Below are 21,822 nucleotides of genomic sequence, written 5' to 3'. Positions count from 1 at the left end.
ACTCAGTGATCAGATTCCAGAGCGAATTTACGAACGCAGCCTTGTTGTTCTAGATTTTTTTTTCCATTATCAACCTATAATTGCGCTTTAGAGTAAAACAAAGCACGCAACTGTCGTGTCTATCTTTTCATGGCAACTATACATTGTGATTTACAAGGGATATTAACTAATATTAAGTAATATTATTACTTGGTTACATTTTGCAATTGATCCGCGGTACACATGCGTGCCGAACCGTGGGGGGCGATCCGTTACACCCCTAACAGCTACCTATATTTTCCTTACCGGGTCAACGGTTACAGGCTGACTCAGCCCCGCTTCTTCTGTATCCTCTCTATCCTCTGTATCTGTACCCTGCTCCCGCTCCTCCCTGCTAGCCTCCTCTTCAACCTGTTGCTGTTGCTGCTGTGGTAAACTTGAGGGTGCAGCAAACATGTCCCTAATGTTTACACATTTGGCAGCATCTGCCTCGAGTTTCTTTTTGTTTTTCTCCCTAAGTTTTTCCCAGCCTCCCTTCTGTTTTAGTGTGCTTTTGCGCTCCATCTCTCTCAGTATCTATCTAGTAACTATCCAGGCTAACTAAATTTATTTTGCCGGCCGCCTCAGCCCAAAACTACCACGAAACTGAGACGGAGGTCTGGTGCTGCGTGCGTGCGTGACCCCTGACCCCCCCCCCCCTTCTCTCTGTTGATTGGGCCAGCCCAGTGTCTGTCTAGAAAATTGACCAATGGGCCGCTGTCCCTGATTTATGGGACGTTCAATGGTAGCTTTCGATTTATGGGCCGTTCGATGGTAGCTTTCGGCCGGGCCGGCAGGTAAAAAAAAAGCCAGTCCAGCCCTGACTGAAACACAACTGTGAACATTTCAAACCTGCAAACTGCGACACTTTAAATGAATGTGCAATAACACTATGTGCAATATGACAACCCTTGGGTACATAAGGTTCAGAGATAGGAAATGTTAGAATAGGTATAGCATAGCATAGAGTACAGCACAGTGTTTTATTTGTATAGTATAGTATAGTGGATAGTGTACATAGCCTTTATTTATGTAAACCAGCTCTTTTCCCTTCTTGTTTTTAGTTTTTTTTTCCTAGCACCAGGGGAGCCCCCCCTCCCAAATTTCGTTGTTTGGTACCTGTACTATATCAATGACAATAAAGACCATTCATTCATTCATTCATTCATTCATTTTAGGCCAGTTGATTGAACTGCATTTTTCCGCCATAAGAGGGCAGTGTTGTCTCAGAGGAGAGTTGGGAACTGTGTTCCGTTTTGGCTCACACAATGATTCACTGAATAAAACAACAGTTTGTTTCAGGAATTCTTCATTTTATTGATGAATGTCTCTCTTTAGCTGTAAGATGGCTCTAATTTTTTCCAAGCCAAGACATCGGTTCAGTTCACATTGTAACATGGCTCACAGCTTCAGTCATGCTGCTCACCGTGATCATCGTTCGGTTCGAGCACGAGGGTCACTACCCTGGTGGTTGTGCCGTTTTTGGTGGAGGTTGGGGTACTGCAGAGGCACAGAAATAATATAGTGTTATTTCTGAAGTCTTACATCATTTAGGTCTTTTATATCACTGATTTACTGTATTGCCGTATAAGGTGTAGAGAGACTGACCTGCTGGGTTCTCCGTCCAGCAGCCTCCTGTACTCAGCGATCTCCATCTCCAGCCTGGTCTTCATGTCCAGCAGAATCTGGTAGTCATGACGCTGACTCTCCAATTTTGCACGGATCTGAGAAACCTGGTCCTCCGCGTTGGTCACCTGACTCTGGTAGGCGGCCAGCATCATGGCATACCTGTTCTGTGTTTCAGCCAGGGTGCCCTCCAGGGATTCTTTCTAAAGGTCAGGAAGGAGACAGAGTGAGTTGGGTGTGTAGGCTAGGCTAGGGAGACGACTGGTTATGCTAGTCCTCCTCGTAAATGTAAAAATATAGAAGAAAGCAAGTGTTCCACTTTGTTTCTCACCAGGCTGATTTGGGATTGGAGTTCGATTTCAAGATTCTGCAGGTTGCGTTTGACGTCACTGATTTCGGAGCGGGACGATGAGAGGGTCTCAGCGCTGCTAGCGACTTCCTTGTTCAGTTTCTCGGACTAGTAAAAAAAATGACAGCATACCAAATGGCTATGATTGAATCGGAATATAGACTACTAAGTACAGTAACACTACAACAGCCAACAGCTGCTATTTACACACAATGACCACTAGTTGGCCGCTTGTAAATTAGCCTGCTTCCTACACAGAAAAACGGCAAAATAGCTTTATACTAGCTTATCCTGATGTGATGTTGAAAATTTAAGGATACTGGGTGGAAGAACGCACATATCTAGGAAAAGTCATGAAAGGAGGGTGCAAAGATATAACATTTATCTTTACTCACATTTACTCATGGCTGTTCTAGTGCTAACAAACAAAAAGGTGGTATACACGGCCCGGTGTTACCTTGGTCTGGAACCAGGCCTCCAGCTCCTTGCGGTTCTTGTCTGCGATGGCCTCGTAGTGGTTGCGGACCGCCTCCATGGTGTGGGACAGGTCCTCCTGGGGCGCCGCGTCGATCTCCACGTTCACCTGGTTCCCTGCCCTGGAGCGCAGCGCCAGCAGCTCCTGGGATGGAAAAAAAGGGTCAAAAGGGCCCAAAAGTGTCAACTCATCTCACATGTCATCATCAACCACGGCACTGTGCACTCACTTCCATGCTTTGTAACGGTGAAGATTACAGATCACTCAAAACAAGAGTAACAGTGTAGTAATAATAATAATAATAATAATAATAATAATAACTTTTATTTGTATAGTGCTTTTCCTGCAAACGTTGCAGCTCAAAGTGCTCCAATCATTATATAATCATAATTAAATGATTTACTCATTTAAAGGCAATATTAAAAAGATGGGTTTTTAGTCTTGACTTGAACATTATTTGCTGAGGTTGCATCCCTAATGTAAACCGGCAGTGCATTCCACAATTTGGGTGCATCAAATGAGAATGCAGCCTCTCCAAATCTCTGTAGTGTAGTATAATGCTCATTCTGCAACCTGTTTAGAAGACGTTTTAACTACGCAAGATTATAACGCGTTTCCTTCTTCTAGCATTGTGACTGCCAAGGGCACCTGGTCCTAGCATGTATGTTGTGCTTATGATGACTGATGTATAGATCATTCACTTAAATGCACTTGTTGTAAGTCACTTTGGATAAAAGCGTTCGTTAATTAATGTTTTAAGTGAATGCCAAATATAGGGGCCAGGATGTCATACAAGATTTGATTTTCCTAAGTAAATTCAGATTTTAGTCCAACAATTCACTGCAGTAGGTAAGGGGGACAGGCTGTAGCGGCATTTAGCTAATTACCTTGAACATCATGGTTGAGTTATATGGAGTAGATACTTTTAGTAAACAGTAGGCAGTGCGAGTACACAGTCAGGAGCAGCATGCATGTTGCTGTATGTTGTTGATGTTTGAGGCCTCTACCACTCCAACCCACCTCCTCAAAGTTCTTCTTGAGGTGGACCAGCTCCTCTCTCAGACCCTCGACCTTCATCTCCAGGTCAGATTTTCCCACGGTCAGATCGTCCAGCACCCTCCTCAGCCCAGCGATGTCGGCCTCCACAGACTGCCTCATGACCAGCTCAGTCTCATACCTGCGCAGCGTCAAAGAATCAATCACATGTTTCAGTTCAGAGAGTAGATGGTTGACGGTTGAGTAGGGGTAGCACAGCATCCTGTCATTGTATAGAGTTTGCCAGGGTGCGAATTGTACTATGACAATCAGGGGGTCCAACTTTTTCTCCAGGCCGTAAATCAGGGGTGCAAACAGGTGATGGTCCTAAAAGGCTTTTTGGGCCTGAAAATGAAGACAATTCTGAATGCTAGTGGAGATGGGGATCGGGGGACAGGGGAGTGGAGGCAAGACACGCGTTAAAAATGCTATGGTCCACTATAAGGGTGTCTGAAATCGTATTACATGATTCTTCCTGGCATGAATATGGGAAATATATTATATTATTATTTACGATTACTGGTAAAAGGGATATATAAATGTTTTGACCTCCCCCCACTTGGGTTCCAAGTCTTAATTAGGGCTGTCAAACCCCCTCAATCCCCCATGTAATTCGATCCATGGAGATTGCCTACTACGGTATGCTATTGATCAGATAGGCTAGCTACTACCAAGTGTTTTCTCACACTTACTTGACTTTGAAGTCTTCTGCAGCCAGGTTAGCGTTGTCAAGAGCCAGGTAGAGTCCGCCATTCGTACGAGAAGCATCTAAGATCTGAGAGAGAATCAGAGAGATGTCACTTTTTTTTTATCCCTTGGTGATTCTCCCTTCTAGGGATTAGCCGTACGTTGAGGTTTGGCATTCCAGCTCAGCGGCTTTGTCACTCAGCACTCAGGCTAAGACCCTGCAACATACCAGCATGCTATCATATCCAGGGGCTGTACTTGTACATCAAGCTGCCTTACCCTACGGAAACAGGAGATAGGCTGCCCTATGGGTCATTGGGCTCAAGAACCATCGGTTCTCAAGGCTACTTACTTTACTGAGGTTTAGCATACCGTATATGGCAATTTATGGACCAAACTGTAACGGGTTGGTGTGTGTTGCGGACCCAGGTGCGGTGCAGGACAAAGTAATGACGACAGGCAGCTTTTGGCACAACTAAGGACACTTTACTGGAACAGACAGAAACCTGACATGAAAGCCACAGGAGGAAACCGTCTTCCTGTGCTGAAACAAGACAGAAGTCTCACAGGGAAAACGCTACTCAAAACCGGTCCGAATGCTATAGACCGGACTGGCACCAGGTTCTACCCAGAACCACCGGCTAGAGCGGCTCACAACTCCCTGTGCGAGGCGGACAAATAACAGAACAGGAACACACATGTACACTGAACAAACAGAGAGATCAACCGGCAGGGAGTGCCAGGAAGTGAGGACATAAATACACAGGTGCCAAACATACATATGTGACACACATTAGTCCATAATGAGAGCAACAAGGAGTGTAGTAATGTCCCAGGGCCACCAGGGGCCGCCAGAGGGAGACCCAAAGAGCCGCCAAGGAAATAGCGACTCCAACCGTAACACCAAACCTATTGTTTGATCCGTAGCTTTTAGCTTAGCTGACGCTTTTATCCAAAGCGACTTATATTGCAATGAGTACATACATTTCAGTCTATTTGGTCCCAGCAGGAATCGAACTCTAACCTAAACGTTGTTAGTGCCATGCTCTACCTACTGAGCCACAGAGGACCACAACAGTGAATAAGACGTGTGAATGATGATAATCAAGTGAAGATCAGTGAAATAGCTGACCACAGCTTTGATATACAAAAGAAAAAAGGAAGAAATCAATCATACAATAGGATAGAGGGTTAGTTATGAAAGTAAAGATCCAATATTGGTTTGATAAGGACCCACCTAAGATTATAGGCCTGACATGTCTTCATGTTTGTCATAGATCATCTGTGTGTTTGAGAACAGCATACATTTCCTTCTTTCTGCTCTTCCTCTGGAAGCCTCCATGACCAAATATGGCATGTAAGGCTGGCCTGAGGGGAGCTGGGTTTGGGGGTAGCTCTGAGTGAGAGGAAGCTCAAGAAAGACCACCGATGGTGCTTTTCCACAAGAAACCGGGTCCCGGTCCCGACTTTTTTTTAGGCCCAAGCACTGCTTTTTTTGTGTTGTGTTTCTGTGTTGTGTTTTGTTGTTGTATGTGTTGTGTCACTTTCCCTTGGTGATTCTAAGGTCTTGGGGATAGGAGGGAGGAGCATCGGAACTAGCGATATAATCAGAAACATGTTATGTTCATCTACAGTTTCACCCTCTAACCAGAACGATTATCTTTATCTTCAGTTTCACCCTCAAAGCAGCGCGGTTAATTTTCATCTCCAATTTCACCCTCAAACCAAAATGGATCATGTTTATCTCCAGTTTCACCCTCAAACCAGCATGATTATGTTAATCTCCAATTTCACCCTCAAACCAGCATGATTATGTTAATCCCCAGCGAATTTCTTAGTAACACGACTAACGAGTAAAATAAATGCTAGAGAAAAAAGGTTACCTCACATTCAGCCACAGCTGTGCACACGTACTAGTGAATATAAATGCCTTTGAACCAATGGAACTAATGACTTAAGCTCAGTGTTTGTAACATAACCAGTAGCAGTCCTGTAGACTAACCTAGCCAAACAATGAGAGGGCAGAGCACACATTGCATACCTGGAAGTCAAAAGTCCCCCAAAAATCCACCAAAAATCTCCTGAAGGGCCCAAATCAGGGTAGGACCTTTGGGCCATGGCATTGGGCTTTCTGGGGATGTTTTGGGACGTTCACTAACAGAAGTCTGAAGCATTTGGGTCATGAATGTGTTTGCAAACATGTAATTTTACACTGTGATCTCACGCGCCGTATCTGGCAGGATAGCAGTTGAATACAGGTGCAGTAATAATAACCTGTCATTGACTAAATCACACAGGTCTGGGCTGATGCCTGGAGGTATGTGCAGCCACTACCTATCTTATTACATGTTTATCTATTTATTTCTTATATATACTGTATCTATTCTTGTCACTTTCATTTTCTTACTATTCTCCTCTTGTTGTATTGTTTATGCTTTATGTAAAGCACAGTGAATTGCCCCTGTTGTCTGAAATGTGCTATACAAATAAACCTGCCTTGCCTTGCCTATTTACCTACCTACGGGCAAGTTAAAGTTATGGACTTCCTGCTCATGTTTTTTAACCCTGTTTAAACTTCAGGCAGGGAGTTATACAGAGTGGAGCCAGTCACTTACGCCAAACTTAAATGAATGACCATTGTCATTAAACATGACTGACTGAAAGGAAAATATTAAAAACACTAAACAAGACGATATATGCTGTATGCCATCATAATTAATTATAATTTTGACATTTAGCAGACGCTTTTAATCCAAAGCGACTTACAATTACGAATTACAGGGACATTCCCCCTGGAGTAACTGAGGGCTAAGAGCCTTACTCAAGGGCACACTAGTAGTGGTGTGGTTTCAGGCGGGATTTGAACTCACAACCTTCCGATCACAAGTCCAACTCACTATCCACTAGACCACCACTACCATCAGTTTACTGGTGTCAACTCACATTCCCTTTATTGAAAACTCTAATAAACAATGTGATTCCCTGGACAGGTGGACGTACCTGGTCCTGGAGTTTGCTGATGGCTGTCTTGTAGGGGCTCCAGTCATGGGAGACGGTCGTGGCTTTCTCCTCCAGAAACTGGTGGATCTTCGCCTCCAGATCAGCATTGTCTTTCTCCAGAGAGCGCACCTTTTCCAGGTAAAGGGCCAGACGGTCGTTCAAGTTAACCATGTGGGCCTGCTTGTTGGAAGACATATCAAGAGCGTGGGACAGGTTGAAGGCACCTCCGCCTCCGCCTCCGCCTCCACCTCTGGCAGAGAAGGTGTTGGAGGCGCTGGAGATGCGCACCCCGGAGCCTCCTGCACCCCCGTACACGCTGCCGGGCCTCATGGCGCTGATGCGGCCTCCTCCCATCGGGGTGCCCCTGATGGACCCACCAGAGGACAGGTAGCTGCTGTTGGAGTAGGGGGAGGCCATGATGGAGGTCTGCTGTCTGCTCTGGCTGGAGAGGACGGGTGGAGAGCGGTTGGACACAGATCTTTTTATGCTCGACAATGAGGGAGGGGACCGGCACCTCTAACAAGATTTGAATGCGTCTACCAGTACAGTCTACCTAGGCCTATGTAACGGCCCCAGGCCTAGCCTGTAGCTCAGGGAACAACAAATAAACCCTTGAGACTTCAGCAGGTCTCATGGGAAAAAGACAACAAAAAACAAACACTCAAAAGTAGGCTAGGTAACCACCTTATGCTGAGGTAAAAAAAAAACTGTTGGCCTAAAGTTCACTGGTAACCTACGTCTCTTAGACTGCGCCCCTGTCTCAACCACTTATTCTGTCAAGACAGCTCAAAGTACGGCCAATTTAACAGTCAAGTCCCTTCCTTCCCTCTTTTAGAGGCTGAATTACTTGCCTCGGTGGTCCTATTCTGGCGTAATTGGTGCTGCTTATCATCCTGACTGGAATTTGTTTTAATCAGCATTCGAGTTGAGACTAGCACAGGCCGTGTGGCTTCAACCAACACTCGTGTTTTTTTTTATAACGCGATGACATTTAGAGACATCATCAGATGTTGGGGCTAATAAATATACTCAGCAACGTGCAGTGAATGCTAAATCTATATGGCATGTGTTGCATAGATGCAGTGGTGGTGGTGGGCTGGGGATGGTGGTGCTGTTCCACTGCCTTGTGGTCAGTGTTGCCAGATTGGGCGTACAATTCCTGCCCAATTATGCTACTTTTTGATCATACTGGACGGGGAAAAAAAGCATTTGGGCGGTTGGGCTGGATAAATAGCATTTGGGTGGTATACAGTATCAGTTTTGTGCTGTTTTTTGGTGGATGCTGCTGTTTTTAGACTGTAGTTTCATGTTTTGCAGCAGTTATGATTATACACAAACACTTCTATCAATGTCTTTTTTCCATTAACTATTGTTTTATTAAATGTTTTATCTATTTACTTCTTATAGTTGCTTTTATTCATTGTAATTGTTATTTTCGTACTATGCTCCTCTTGCTATATTTTTAAATAATGTATGTAAAGCACTTTGAATTGCCCCTGTTGTATGAAATGTGTTATACAAATAAAGTTGCCTGGCCTTGCCTTGGTTGGGCTGGAAATTGTCAATCCCATCTGGCAACCAGACTGGGCTGCATAGAGTCGGCTGCTTGGGGTTTGACTGTGTGTGTTTGTGAGATAGAGGACAGACAGGACATGGCATGGTGCATGGCCCTAACAACACTTAGGTTGTGGGTTCGATTCCCGCTGGGACTGCATATCCTGAAAAATGTATGCACTCACTGCAGTGTTATTCGCTTTGGATAAAAGAGTGGCATAATGGCATATACTATATACTGTATTATCTGAGCATAGGAGACCTGTATAGGTAGCTAGCAATGGATATTGAGAGGCCAACATGAGAACAGTAATAGGATTTTTATTTATTTTTTATTTTATTTTATATTCACTTTATTTTACACTGTTGCTATAGGCTACACTGGTAAAGTAGACTGTCACTGGAGACACCCAAACTAATGTTCAGAGCTGCAAAACTGACATTAAACTGACATTAAACTGACATTAAACTGACATTAAAATGGTCATATCTGGCTGCTAAATGTACTCCCACCATTACACAATTGAATACACCTCATGATTTCTCAGAAACAGAGGCAGCGCTTGTAGAACCGCGCAGGTTAGATTTATTTTCAAAAATAGTTTTTCAGGTATATTAGTGACTGGTTAAATTAGCCAAGATGTTTTATCACCATCAACAATGTAGCTTAAATAGCTATATTTACAGTATCCTATGGAGCTTTATATAGAAGCTTGCTAATGGTATTACTTGATTGTGATGCATTCACTTGACCAGCATATTACTATGTATTATTGTACAGTGCATTATAATTATCTGTTGTTGGATTGTACTTGGTGTAATGACTATGGTTACAGTCAGGATTGTGCAGGTGACTAATATTTTCATTTGAAACTAGTCGTAATGCCAACACAGGACACACAACCACAAATACAGCTCTCCTGAGCAAAAAAAACGAACACACAAAGAAATTATTTGTCACATTCTTTATTGATGTAATCTTCCAATCATGCAGGGTATGTTTTGAGGTTCAGATTGTAGTGTTGAGTGTTGCGGTCATCACTCAGGCACACTCATGCCCATCGACCACGGTTTCCACCACAGCAGAGGATGAGGATGCAGAGGATGCGTTGAGGACAACCCCATCGACCACCTCCTCGATCACAGTGACCACCTTGGTTACGGTGGTGGTGGATGAGGAGGATGAGGAGCTGGACAGGCCAGCGGAGGCGGACAGGCCAGCGGACAGGCCAGCAGAACTGGACACGGCCGACACCATGGAAACGCTGTGGACCAATCAGAACAATCAATGAGACCAGTGTGGACCAATCAGAACAGTCAATGAGACCAGTGTGGACAAAACACTGTTTTTTTGTTAGGCAGGTTTTTCAGAAACGTTTTTTATGTGTCATATATAACTTGACGGATTGCCTTATGTGGGACGAATAAAGTTGAACTTGAACCCCTGGGTTCTGAGTGGTTGATCTAGTTCAGTGGGCACCAGTGTCAGGTTAGATTCAGTTTCAATTGAGTAAATTCAGGGTGTGGATTGTAATTGAATTCATTAAAATCTGCGGAGGAATAATGGCCAACTGCCAATTGTCAACAATGAATGATAGAAGGCACCTAAGACTGGACTTAGGCATCACACCCAAAAACCTGCCCTTGCAACCCCCAATAATATCTCAATAAATCTAATGAATGGACTAATGAATGGACTGATATGTTAGAGGTGTTGTTCTCACCTGCTTGCCACTGCCCCTCCGTCCAGCAGTCTCCTGTACTCAGCGATCTCCATCTCCAGGCGTGTCTTGATGTCCAGCAGCATCCTGTACTCACTGCCCTGGCGCTCCAGGTCGGCCCTGAGGCCAACCAACTGCCCCTCCAGGCTGGTCACTTGCATCTGGAAACCTGACAGCTGCATGGAGTAACGGCTCTGTGTCTCTGACAGGGTGGCTTCCAGCGACGCTTTCTGTAGTGGACACACAGGACAGGAGGTGAGTGGAGCTACTGTGATGTCTTGATTTTAAATAACACTTTTTCTGTGACCAAAAGGATTGACAGTAATTCATACAACACAGGCTGATGGATTGGTGCATGCATAATAGAGACTACACAGGACAAAGTCTACCTTTACATTGTAGAAGAAATAACAGACAAACAATGACCTGGATCAGGGCAATGAAATAATGTATCAACAGCTGGTGTAGATCAGAACATTCGATGCTTAGGCATTCCTTACCATGCTCATCATTGCCTGCAGCTCTATCTGCAGAGACTGCATGGTGCTTTTGACTTCACTGATCTCTGACCTGCTGGTCTGCAGGACGGTGGTCTCGGTGACTACTTGCTGCGACAGGCTTTCCGACTGCACAGGACCAGGGGAAAGTGACACCAGAAGAGGAAAAAGATTGTCAGAACTGAACTGACTGAAATATTTACACAATTGAATAGTGAAGAAAGCTAGAACACTAGATTGTGTATGTGGATATATATTTTCTCAGACACTCACTTTGGCCTGGAACCAGCCCTCCAGTTCACTCTGGCTCTTGGCAGCGACAGCCTCGTAGTGTTCTCTGATGTCAGCCATGATCCTGGTGAGGTCAGCCTGAGGTGCGGCGTCCACCTCCACGTGGACTGTACCTGTCATCTGAGAACGCACCAACAGCAGGTCCTGGAGGCAAAAAAATACAGTCTGGGTCAACTCTGGGTCCCGCTACACACTAAGTATGAACGATAGGGTTTCCTGTCTTCTGTGCTCCACAAGACTGTCTTAGCCAGCTGAGCTAAAACTCTGGCTATTATCTTAGGTATGCATTACTAGGGTTAGCAGTTTCTTCTTCATTCTGCACCTTACAATATAAATGTCGATGCATTGTATGTGTGATTTGTACTGTATCTATGCACATATTGGCTTTGTCTGTAGCTGTGTGTGTTGACCAGTCTGGCGTCCATCCTGGAGACTCACCTCCTCGTGGTTCCTCTTCAGGAAGACAAGGTCCTCCTTCAGCCCCTCGACCTGCATTGCCAGGTCCTTCTTGGCCAAGGTCAGCTCGTCCAGCACCCTCCTCAGCCCAGCGATGTCACTCTCCACAGACTGGCGCATAGTCAGCTCGGTCTCATACCTGGACACATGAAAACCAAAGGGTATGACATGAATAAGCAGGGACTCAACTGGCTCTGATGGGTTTCTGTTGGGTTTCTGCTGGGTTTCTGGTGGATCTAACTCACAATGGTATCTATACTGTTGTTGCCATGGTGTGTTAATCTTTACCAAAAACAACACAAAGTTTCTTACATTATGGAAACATACAGAAGCACATTCAACCATCATATTCATCATCATAGATGATTTAGTCATTATGTTGATCCTGGCTCACTGTTAGAAATTGTATCTGGTGAAACCACATTGAGACACATGTTAGTTTTAGTGGACTAGTATTTATAATATAGTACTCACTTTATTCTGAAGTCATCAAGAGCCAGGCGTGCGTTGTCGATGCTGAGGTGGATCATCCCGTTCATAAGGATGGCTTCCTGCATCTGCACACACAAACACACACTTTACAGTAGATGAATTCAACTTTTAGATATTGTGTTGTGTATGCGTGTGTGTGTCTGTGTGTGTGTGTGTGTGTGTGTGTTTGTTAACATTACCTGGACTTGCATAATACTGATGGTTCCATAATGGCCGCTGAAATCCTGAGCAGAGGGGGAGACCTTGGCCTCCAGGAAGAGGCGGATCTTCAGCTCCAGGTCGGCGTTGGCCTTCTCCAGAAGGGCCACTTTGACCAGGTAGGAGGCCAGACGGTCGTTGAGGTTCTGCATGGTGAACTTCTCATTGCCACCAACAACACCACCGTCTCCCCCTCCACCCATGCTGAAGCCCCCACCACCTCCTCCACCTGCTCCGAAGCCACCACCGTAGCCGAATCCGCCGCCACCGCCGCCGCCAGCAGAGAAGGACCTGGAAGAGCTGGAGCTGGAGATACGTGCCCCGGATCCACCTGCACCCCCGTACACGCTTCCGGCTCTCATGGCCATGCGACCGCCTCCACCACCTCCACCTCCAAGGGCCAGGCCACCTCCACCAAAGGACATGCCGCCACCTCCACCCATGGACATCCCAGAGGACCTGTAGCTGCTGCTAGAGAAGGAAGTCATGGTGACGAAGTCTGCTGCTGTCTTACTGCTCTGGCTGGAGAGGAGAAGAGAGGAGAGGAGGACCGAGTGAGTGAGGAGAGTCGGGTCTCTGCCCCTTTTATAGGAAGGAGAGAAGGATTATGATACCATAGGCAAGACACAAGTAATTGCAGAGTTAAAAAAAAATGTGCGACGAAAAGGGCAGGCATGCTGACACAGGACATTCCAACCAGTAAAGACCTGTTACTACATCGAAAGTATTTTTGCAAAAAGGTCACATGGCTCCTTCCCTATCACTCATGTTTTCTTATCTTTGAAGCATTGGCGAATGTGACAGGTGAAAAGAATCCTCGGGGTACCGCAGACGCATGAATGAACTGAGCACTGAGAGGCTTCAGGCTCTATGTGTTCTTATCATAATCCTTATTATGCAACCTGATCGTGGTCTTCCTGACAGGCAGAGGCCGTAAGGTGTTGATAGGTGTAGCACCACCCCCACACTGACGTTCCAGCCCTGGGGCTTCTACCCTTCGGTACTCCCTGTCCTGTACACTCTGTTCAACTGTGCTCAACTAGCTTCTCTCGTCACGCCAACGCTACTGACGACACGACTGTTGTTAGGCCCGATCACATGATGGCGTGATGAGATTAATTCATGTACCATGTCATTTAATTTATTCCATAAATACCTGATCATTTCTGACCCATGAAATGAAAAAGTGAAGGGTAAGTGCATCTGACAGTTGTGAACATCCGCAATGCTGCACTGCAGACTGGATTTGACATTTCCCGTGTGTGACATTTAAGAATACATATTGTGGTGGTTTTAACAGGACAAAAAACTATCTGTTCAGATCGAAAATTGTATTCGTAAACTAGAACTAGAACGTAGGCCTATAGCCCATACCTCTCAACATCTGTAGGCTACAGCACAATTATAAATTCATGAAAAAAAAAAAAATGTGTTTGCGTGCCACGACCCTCTCTGCCTCTGTCAGCAGCTTTCCCTGTTGGCTGCTTGTCTGGTTCAGTGAGCCAATGTGGGTAGTGCTGGGGGGGTCGTCGGTAAATGTGGCTCACTTGTGGAGGTGTGGCCTATATCCCCCCACGGGCTAGTTGGCTTCAGGTTCGGCTCCTTTTTGTTTTGTTCACATCACACATCCACACACTACACACACACACACACACACACACACACACACACACACACTACACTACACACACACACACACACACACACTACACTACACACACACACACACACACACACACACACACACACACACTACACTACACACACTACACTACACACACACACACACACACACACACACACACACACACACACACACACACACACACTACTGAGCATACAGACTTCACCTCACATTCTTATGTTGTTTATTCTTTAAGTTACTAAATTACATGACTTGACCTTCGATCATGTGTGGACTCCCCTTTTTGTTGTGACCATCGGGTTTGGTCATAACACATGACAGCAAATCAATTAAGATATCCACTGTTTCAGGACACATTTCTTTTTACATAAAAAGGGGGCTGGTCGAGGGGTTGTAAAGTTCCAAAGAAGATATTTCCCATGGCAACAGGCAATTTTCCATGGCAACAGTCAGATGATGATTATTGATTATGCTAAGATGTCTCCTAGAGGCCTCTCGTTGACTGGACTGCATTTTTCCGCCATAAGAGAGCAGTGTTGTCACAGGGGAGAGAGGGAACTGCAGTCTTATTCTGTTTTGGCTCACGCAACGATTCACTCAAACACAAACACTGATACTACACACTACTACAACAGTTTGTTTCAGGAATTCTTCGTTTTATTGATTAATCTTTCTCTTAAGCTGTAAGATGGCTCTTACTTTTACAAACCATGACATCAGTTAAGTTCACACGGTAACTCTGCTCGCAGCTTCTGCTGCTGGCTGATCACCTTGCCGTCGGAGTCAACCTCTTGCACGATGGTTGCTACCCTGGTGGCCTTGGTGGTTTAGGTGGAGGTTGTGGTACTGCTGAGGCACAGATATAATACAATGTTATTTCTTAAGTCCTACATCATCATCAAGAGCATCAGTGCTCTTTCAAAAAAAGAGGAACACTAAAACATGACAGGAAACTAAAACATGACAAAGACATGAAAACATGACAGGAACCTAAAACTGTTTTATTTTAATTTGTACACAACTAAACACTCGCTACATCATTTAGGAGTTATATATACAGTGATGCTTGAAAGTATGTGAACCCCTTGTGCAATTATAGATGTTTTTAGTTTTTACCATGGAATCTTTATTTAATCAGAACCAGTCTTTTTTATCTGACTTAACAGGTTTATATTTACCAATTCCATATGTTGGTTTAGAGGTAATCATGCGTGTAGTAGATAAAAAATAATTATATATATATATATATATATATATATATATATATATATATAAAGAAGTTAGTGCAGGTGCAAAAATAAGTGAACCCCAAGTTGCATTGGTTAAATTAAGTAGGTAAGTAGAATCCGGTGAGTAAATAATTGGGTACCAAATGAACCAGTTGAAGGAGAGATCTTTAGGAAAGAGTTTGGGTGGGACTCTGATAAATAGAGATAAGAAACCTGGTCAGTTCTGTGTTATCCATACAGGAGAATGCAAAACACACCATGCCGAGAGGAAAGGAGATCTCAGAGGACATCAGGAAGAGGTTAGAAAGAGCACATCAGTCTGCGGAAGGCTATATAAGATTTGAACTCCATTAGTCCACTGTGAGGCAAATCATTTACAAATGGATAGCATTTAACATGACAGCAACTAGGCCTAGAAGTGGACACCCTTCCAAAATATCCCAAAGAGCCACAAGAAAAATAACAAATAAGGTAAAAACCAACCCAAACATAATATTTAGAGATTTGCAGACCTCCCTTGCTGCATCTCAGGTAACTGTGCATGCTTCAACAATAAGAAGAACACTGAATCAAAATGGCATTTCGTGGGAGGGTTGCTAGGAAGAAGCCAAAGAAGCCATGCAGAAACTTTGGTCGCAATCAAATCCACAATGTTTGGCGAAAACCCAACACTGACTACCACCAAAAGAACCTTATCCCAACAGTCAAGCATGGTGGTGGGAATGTCATGATCTGGGGCTGCTTCTCCTCCTCTGGACCTGGCCGACTCCACATCATTAAGGGAACCATGAATTTTGAGGTATACCAAGCTATTTTTGAACAGAACCATCAGTCAAGGAGCTAAAGCTGGGCTGAAAATGGGTCTTTCAACAAGACAATGACCCAAAGCGTTCGAACAAATCCACCAAAGAATGGCTTTGGTGGATTTGAAGCAAGTTTTGTGTTTTGGATTGGTCAAGTCAAAGTTCTGACCTAAATCCAATTGAGATGCTGTGGCAGGACCTGCAGTTTATGCCAGACACCGCTCAAACCTCACTCAATTAGTGACTGATTAGTGGATAGACTGTTTAGTGGATATACGAGACCTTTACTCCAAGTTATTGCTGCTAATGGAGGTGCCACAAGCTATTGACTGAAGAGGTTCACTTATTTTTGCCCCTGGACTAATTTCTTCATAATTTAGTTGTCCTACTACACGCATGATTCCCTCTAAGTCAACATATGGAATTGGTCAATATAAACATGTTATGTCAGATACTGGTTCTGATTAAATAAAGATTTCATTGTAAAAACAAAAATAATCTATAGTTGCACAAGGGGTTCACATACTTTCAAGCATTACTGTATATCATTGATATACTGTATTGGTGTACAGGATAAGGAGACTGACCTGCTAGTCTCTCTGTCGATCAGCCTCCTGTACTCAGCGATCTCCATCTCCAGCCTGGTCTTCATGTCCAGCAGAATCTGGTAGTCATGACGCTGACCCTCCAATTTTGCACGGATCTGAGAAACCTGGTCCTCCGCGCTGGTCACCTGACTCTGGTAACCAGACAGCATCATGGCATACCTGTTCTGTGTTTCAGCCAGGGTGCCCTCCAGGGTTGCTTTCTAAAGGTCAGGAATGAGACAGAGTGAGTTGGGTGTGTAGGCTAGGATTATGATTTATGATGGTTATTTTAGTCCTCCTAAATGGAAAAAGAAGTTCCACTTCTACTTGTTCTCACCATGTTGACTTGGGATTGGTGTTGGATTTCAAGACTCTGAAAGGTGCGTTTAACGTCACTGACTTCGGAGCGGGATGATGAGAGGGTCTCGGTCTTGACAGCAACTTCCTTGTTCAGAACATCTGACTGTAAACAATAGAGGATATCATTTGTAACTTTAAAGGGGCAATCGGTACATGCTTTTGTTTACTTTGAAATGAATGATATTAACCATTGATTCTTAAAGAACATAACGTATAAATGCCTGCAGGGAAAGGTGGCAGGGAGATGCCTTTAATATCCAGATACACCAAATGCCAACAGAAAACAACAACTCACTGCATTACCTGGGCCTGGAACCAGACCTCCAGGTCCTTGCGGTTCTTGTTAGCGACGTCCTCGTAGTGGTCACGCATCTCAGCCATGACCTTGGTGAGGTCAGTCTGAGGTGCAAGATTCATCTCCACGTTTACCTGGCCTACCACCTGGGTTCGCATGGCCAGCAGATCCTGGACACACAGGGACAAACTGGGTCAGCTTATAACCCATGTATTACACTACACTAGACTGTGTTAGCCTGCTGAGCTTAAGTCTATACATCAGCACACTTATAGCATCGCATGATTAGCAAGAACCATTAAGTGATGAGGCACCACAACTGGTCAAACACTCTGTTCCCCATACTGGATTGTCTCATTTCCAGCCCACCTCCTTGTTGCTCTTCTTGAGGTACACCAGCTCCTCTCTCAGACTCTCAGTCTGCATCTCCAGGTCAGACCGTCCCAAGGTCAGCTCGTCCAGCACCCTCCTCAGCCCAGTGATGTCACCCTCCAAAGACTGCCTTATGGCCAGCTCGCTCTCAAACCTGTTCAACATCTTTAGTTTTTTTTACTGATTTATTGCCATGCAATCAACTTCTGTCAATCAAGTCTGTCAATTGTTGGTATTTTTGCTCTAGGCACAGGGTCTTGGCACAGGGCCAGCCATATTCGGCGCCTTGATCAACCTTCCGATTGCCACCCGGCCTCTCAGCTACCGCCACCACCCACCCCCCTGCTCATAATAGTAATAATAATAACTTTTATTTGTAAAGCACTTTTCTTGCAAACGTTGCAGCTCAAAGTGCTCCAGCATCAGTGAGGTGTTTTTCATATCACTTGAACACATAGGCTAGCTACTACCAAGTGTTTTCTCACACTTACTTGACTTTGAAGTTATCTGCAGCCAGGCTAGCGTTGTCAACAGCCAGGTAGAATGCACTATTCGTACGAGAAGCATCTATGATCTGAGAGAGAAGCAGAGAGATGTCACTTTTATGGAAACTGTGCTCTCTTCTAGGGGTTACCCATAATCTGAGGTTTCACATACAAGGCAATTTATGGACCTATTGTTTGATAGTGAATAAGACGTGTAAATGATGATAATCAAGCGAAGATCAGTAAAATAGTTGACCACAGCTTTGATACACAAAAGAAAAAGGAAGAAATCAATCATACATGCTTGGATACAATTGGACAGAAACTTAGTTATAAAAAATAAAGATCCAACATTGGTTTGATATGGACCAATTTAAGATTATAGGCCTGACATGTCTTCATGTTTGTCATAGATCATCTGTAAGTTTGAGAACCCAATATACATTTCCCTCTGTTTGCTCTCCCCTGGACCAAAATACGGCATGGAAGGCTGGCCTGAGGGGAGCTGGCTTTGGGTGTAGCTCTGAATGAGAGGAAGCTCAAGAAACACCATCGATGGTGCTTTTCCACAAGAGACCAAGTCCACTCCAAAGTTTCTTTGAAGAAAGACCACTCATGTCCAGCCATTCCACTACTCACTTAATCTATTCCATCATTGATTAGAAATGACTCGCCTCCTTACCTCTATGGCGAAATACACATAAGCTGAAGCAGAGTTTTTTAACCTTTATTTTACTTTTACTCATTTAATTGTCAATAATACTGTATTGGTTTTGTTATGTGTGTTGCTGTTTGTTTTTAGTTATTTTTTTTTGCTGTTGTTGTATTTTTTTTTCTTCATGTTTTTGTTGTTGTTGTTGTTGCTTTTTCCCTTCTCCTTGTCTGTCAATGTGGGGGTGGGTGGGACGGGAGGACAGGTGGGTGGGACGGGAGGACGGGTGGGTGGGACGGGAGGACGGGTGGGGGAAACATTTTTTTAAAGAAAAATGGTGAATGCAAATCGGCATTTGTGATGTCAAACTCTGCTCCACTCATGCTTCTCATCAAATAAAAAATTTATTAAAAATAAAAGACCCTTTTAACGCTACGTTTTCAACCACAATCTAATGCCTATTATTCCAATGAAATTAGGATGTATTTGTATTGCTCATTTTGTACACAAATTCACTCTATTGGAAACTCTAATAAACAATGTGATTCCCTGGATAGGAGGACTTAGAAATGAGAAATGAGAAATTAGATTCACTTTGTTGTCATTACATAGTACAAGACAATTCAACGAAATGATTGTGCGTCTAACCAGAAGTGCAACAAATAGCAATTATATTGCAGTGAATTATAATCGCAATTAAGTCCAGGTAGGACTTACCTGGTCTTTGAGTTCGCTGATGACTGTTGTGAAGGCGGCCCTGTCATGGGACTCAGGTGTGGCTCTCATATCCAGAAATCGGCAGATTTTCGTCTCCAGATCAGCGTTGTCTTTCTCCAGAGAGCGCACCTTTTCCAGGTAGGAGGCCAGGCGGCCGTTCAGGTTAACCATGGTGGCCTGCTTGTTGGAGGACACATTGACAGCATCAGCCAGGTTGAAGGCGCCTCCACCTCTGGCAGAGAAGGTGTTGGAGGCGCTGGAGATGCGCACCCCGGAGCCTCCTGCACCCCCATACACGCTGCCGGCCCTCATGGCGCTGATGCGGCCTCCTCCCATCGTTGTGCCCCTGATGGACCCACCAGAGGACAGGTAGCTGCTGTTGGAGTAGGGCGAGGCCATGATGGAGGTCTGCTGTCTGCTCTGGCTGGAGAGGACGGGTGGAGAGCGGTTGGACACAGCTTTTTTTATGCTAGACAATGAGGGAGTTGACAACGGGCTCTAAACACCACTATACCTCAGGGAACAACAAATAAACAGGTTTGCGAAGCAAACAGTTGTCAGTTGGAAAATGTGCAGAATTTCAGAAATACCCATTAACATGCCTGCATGGTGACTTTCTTGGACTAGCATTCTTGGTCAAACTGGTTTGGACAAGTCCTGTGTCAAGTCCTCAATCTTCAGGAGACAAGCCTGCTCCATATCTAAGGCGTTGTGAGCTGAAACTAGACCAATGATCAGTACCACGATGGTAAAAGTTGTAGTGTATTTTGATTGATTGAATTTTCAAAACATGGGCAAGATTCAAGACAGGCTGATTGGTACAATCAATTTTGGGACTTTTCTATGAGTTATACAGCTATTGATTGTTTGTGGGCTTGCATCAGCAAGTCAAACTCTTTTTACCATTTTCTATTTATTACATTTTTTACTGATTTATTGCCATGCAATCAACTTATCAGTCAATTGTTGGAATTTGTTATTTTTGCTGTAGGCACAGGGTCAGCCATATTCGGCGGCCCTGGTGCAATTAGAGGTTAAGTGTCTTGCTCAAGATCACATGCAGCTCCCTCCTGAGGCGGAACCAGCCATCGTCCAATTGCTAGCCGGCCTCTCTAACCTCTAGGCTACCACGGCCCCCTCTTGATATTGCAATTACTTATTTTGCCTTCACTTATTATTTCACCTCCTCCAACTTTTAAGTTAGTTACACCAATCCACCTTTACAACATGCAGAGATGTCTAACTTGAGTTTCTTGTATTCATCTTTTTGAAACTCTTCCTACTAACATATTCAGCTTTCTTTTTTCTTTTTTTTTAACAAAGAAAAAATCAACACAGAATGACCTGAGGGTCCCATTGTTAATGCAACTGCCAAAATATAATAATATACAGTACAGGCCAAAAGTTTGGACACACCTTCTCATTCAATGCGTTTCCTTTATTTTCATGACTATTTGGTACATTGTAGATTCTCACTGAAGGCATCAAAACTATGAATGAACACATAGGAATTATGTATTTAACAATAAAGTGTGAAATAACTCTAAATATGTCTTATATTTTAGATTCCTCAAAGTAGCCACCCTTTGCTTTTTTGTTGTTAATAAAATATATAATAATAATATTAAATATAATATGTGTTAATAATAATATGTTATACTGTATATACAGTATATATATTTAATATTATTATTATATATTTTATTAACAACATTATTTTATTTTATTAACAACAAAAAAGCAAAGGGTGGCTACTTTGAGGAACCTAAAATATAAGACATATTTAGAGTTATTTCACACTTTTTTGTTAAGTACATCATTCCACATGTGTTCATTCATAGTTTTGATGCCTTCAGTGAGAATCTACAATGTAAATAGTCATGAAAATAAAGGAAACACATTGAATGAGAAGGTGTGTCCAAACTTTTGGCCTGTACTGTATATCTAAATCTATAATATATATAAATTAAATAAATTAAAACTGCTGGAGACCTACAGTACTGAACACATTCTTCAGTTTGGGGAAAGCAGCTGCAGGGTCTTGCCATTGATATCCAGCAAATGCTTCCTCAAACTTGCCTTACTGTTCTTTTAAACCTGACACTTATGTTGTTGCATCATGTTGTTTTGGGTGTAACTAAGAACATATTTGAACAAAATCATTCTACACCGTCGGCAAACTGCCACCAGGGATACAACAAATATGACCTAACATGCTAACAACTGTTACTATAGACTGGTAGCATTTTTTTAGTGTTTAGAGCCAAAACAAAAAAAG

The 21,822-nt window shown here is 43.7% G+C and overlaps 2 protein-coding genes across 2 annotated transcripts; both read right to left on the bottom strand.

The window, feature by feature from the left end:
* Positions 1 to 1,427: 1,427 nt before the first annotated feature.
* Positions 1,428 to 7,607, bottom strand: LOC308150782 (keratin, type I cytoskeletal 50 kDa-like; the record flags this gene model as incomplete). Its single annotated transcript, XM_080523578.1, has 7 exons — positions 1,428 to 1,518; positions 1,627 to 1,847; positions 1,976 to 2,101; positions 2,451 to 2,612; positions 3,489 to 3,645; positions 4,196 to 4,278; positions 7,191 to 7,607. 7 exons carry the CDS (start codon positions 7,605 to 7,607, stop codon positions 1,428 to 1,430), a joined length of 1,257 nt encoding a protein of 418 aa, XP_080379704.1.
* Positions 7,608 to 9,786: 2,179 nt separating this feature from the next.
* Positions 9,787 to 19,880, bottom strand: LOC308150781 (uncharacterized protein; the record flags this gene model as incomplete). The annotated part of the gene is made up of 13 exons (XM_080523577.1): positions 9,787 to 9,934; positions 10,469 to 10,695; positions 10,966 to 11,091; positions 11,236 to 11,397; positions 11,692 to 11,848; positions 12,184 to 12,266; positions 12,381 to 12,921; positions 16,664 to 16,884; positions 17,064 to 17,126; positions 17,327 to 17,488; positions 17,688 to 17,844; positions 18,182 to 18,264; positions 19,545 to 19,880. 13 exons carry the CDS (start codon positions 19,878 to 19,880, stop codon positions 9,787 to 9,789), a joined length of 2,466 nt encoding a protein of 821 aa, XP_080379703.1.
* Positions 19,881 to 21,822: the final 1,942 nt, after the last annotated feature.

Source organism: Nansenia antarctica (assembly GCF_963989245.1).
Source record: "Nansenia antarctica genome assembly, chromosome: 2".
NCBI lineage: Eukaryota > Metazoa > Chordata > Actinopteri > Argentiniformes > Microstomatidae > Nansenia > Nansenia antarctica.
Note: the sequence above shows the minus strand (reverse complement) of the source record. Positions and strands in the feature narration are given on the sequence as shown.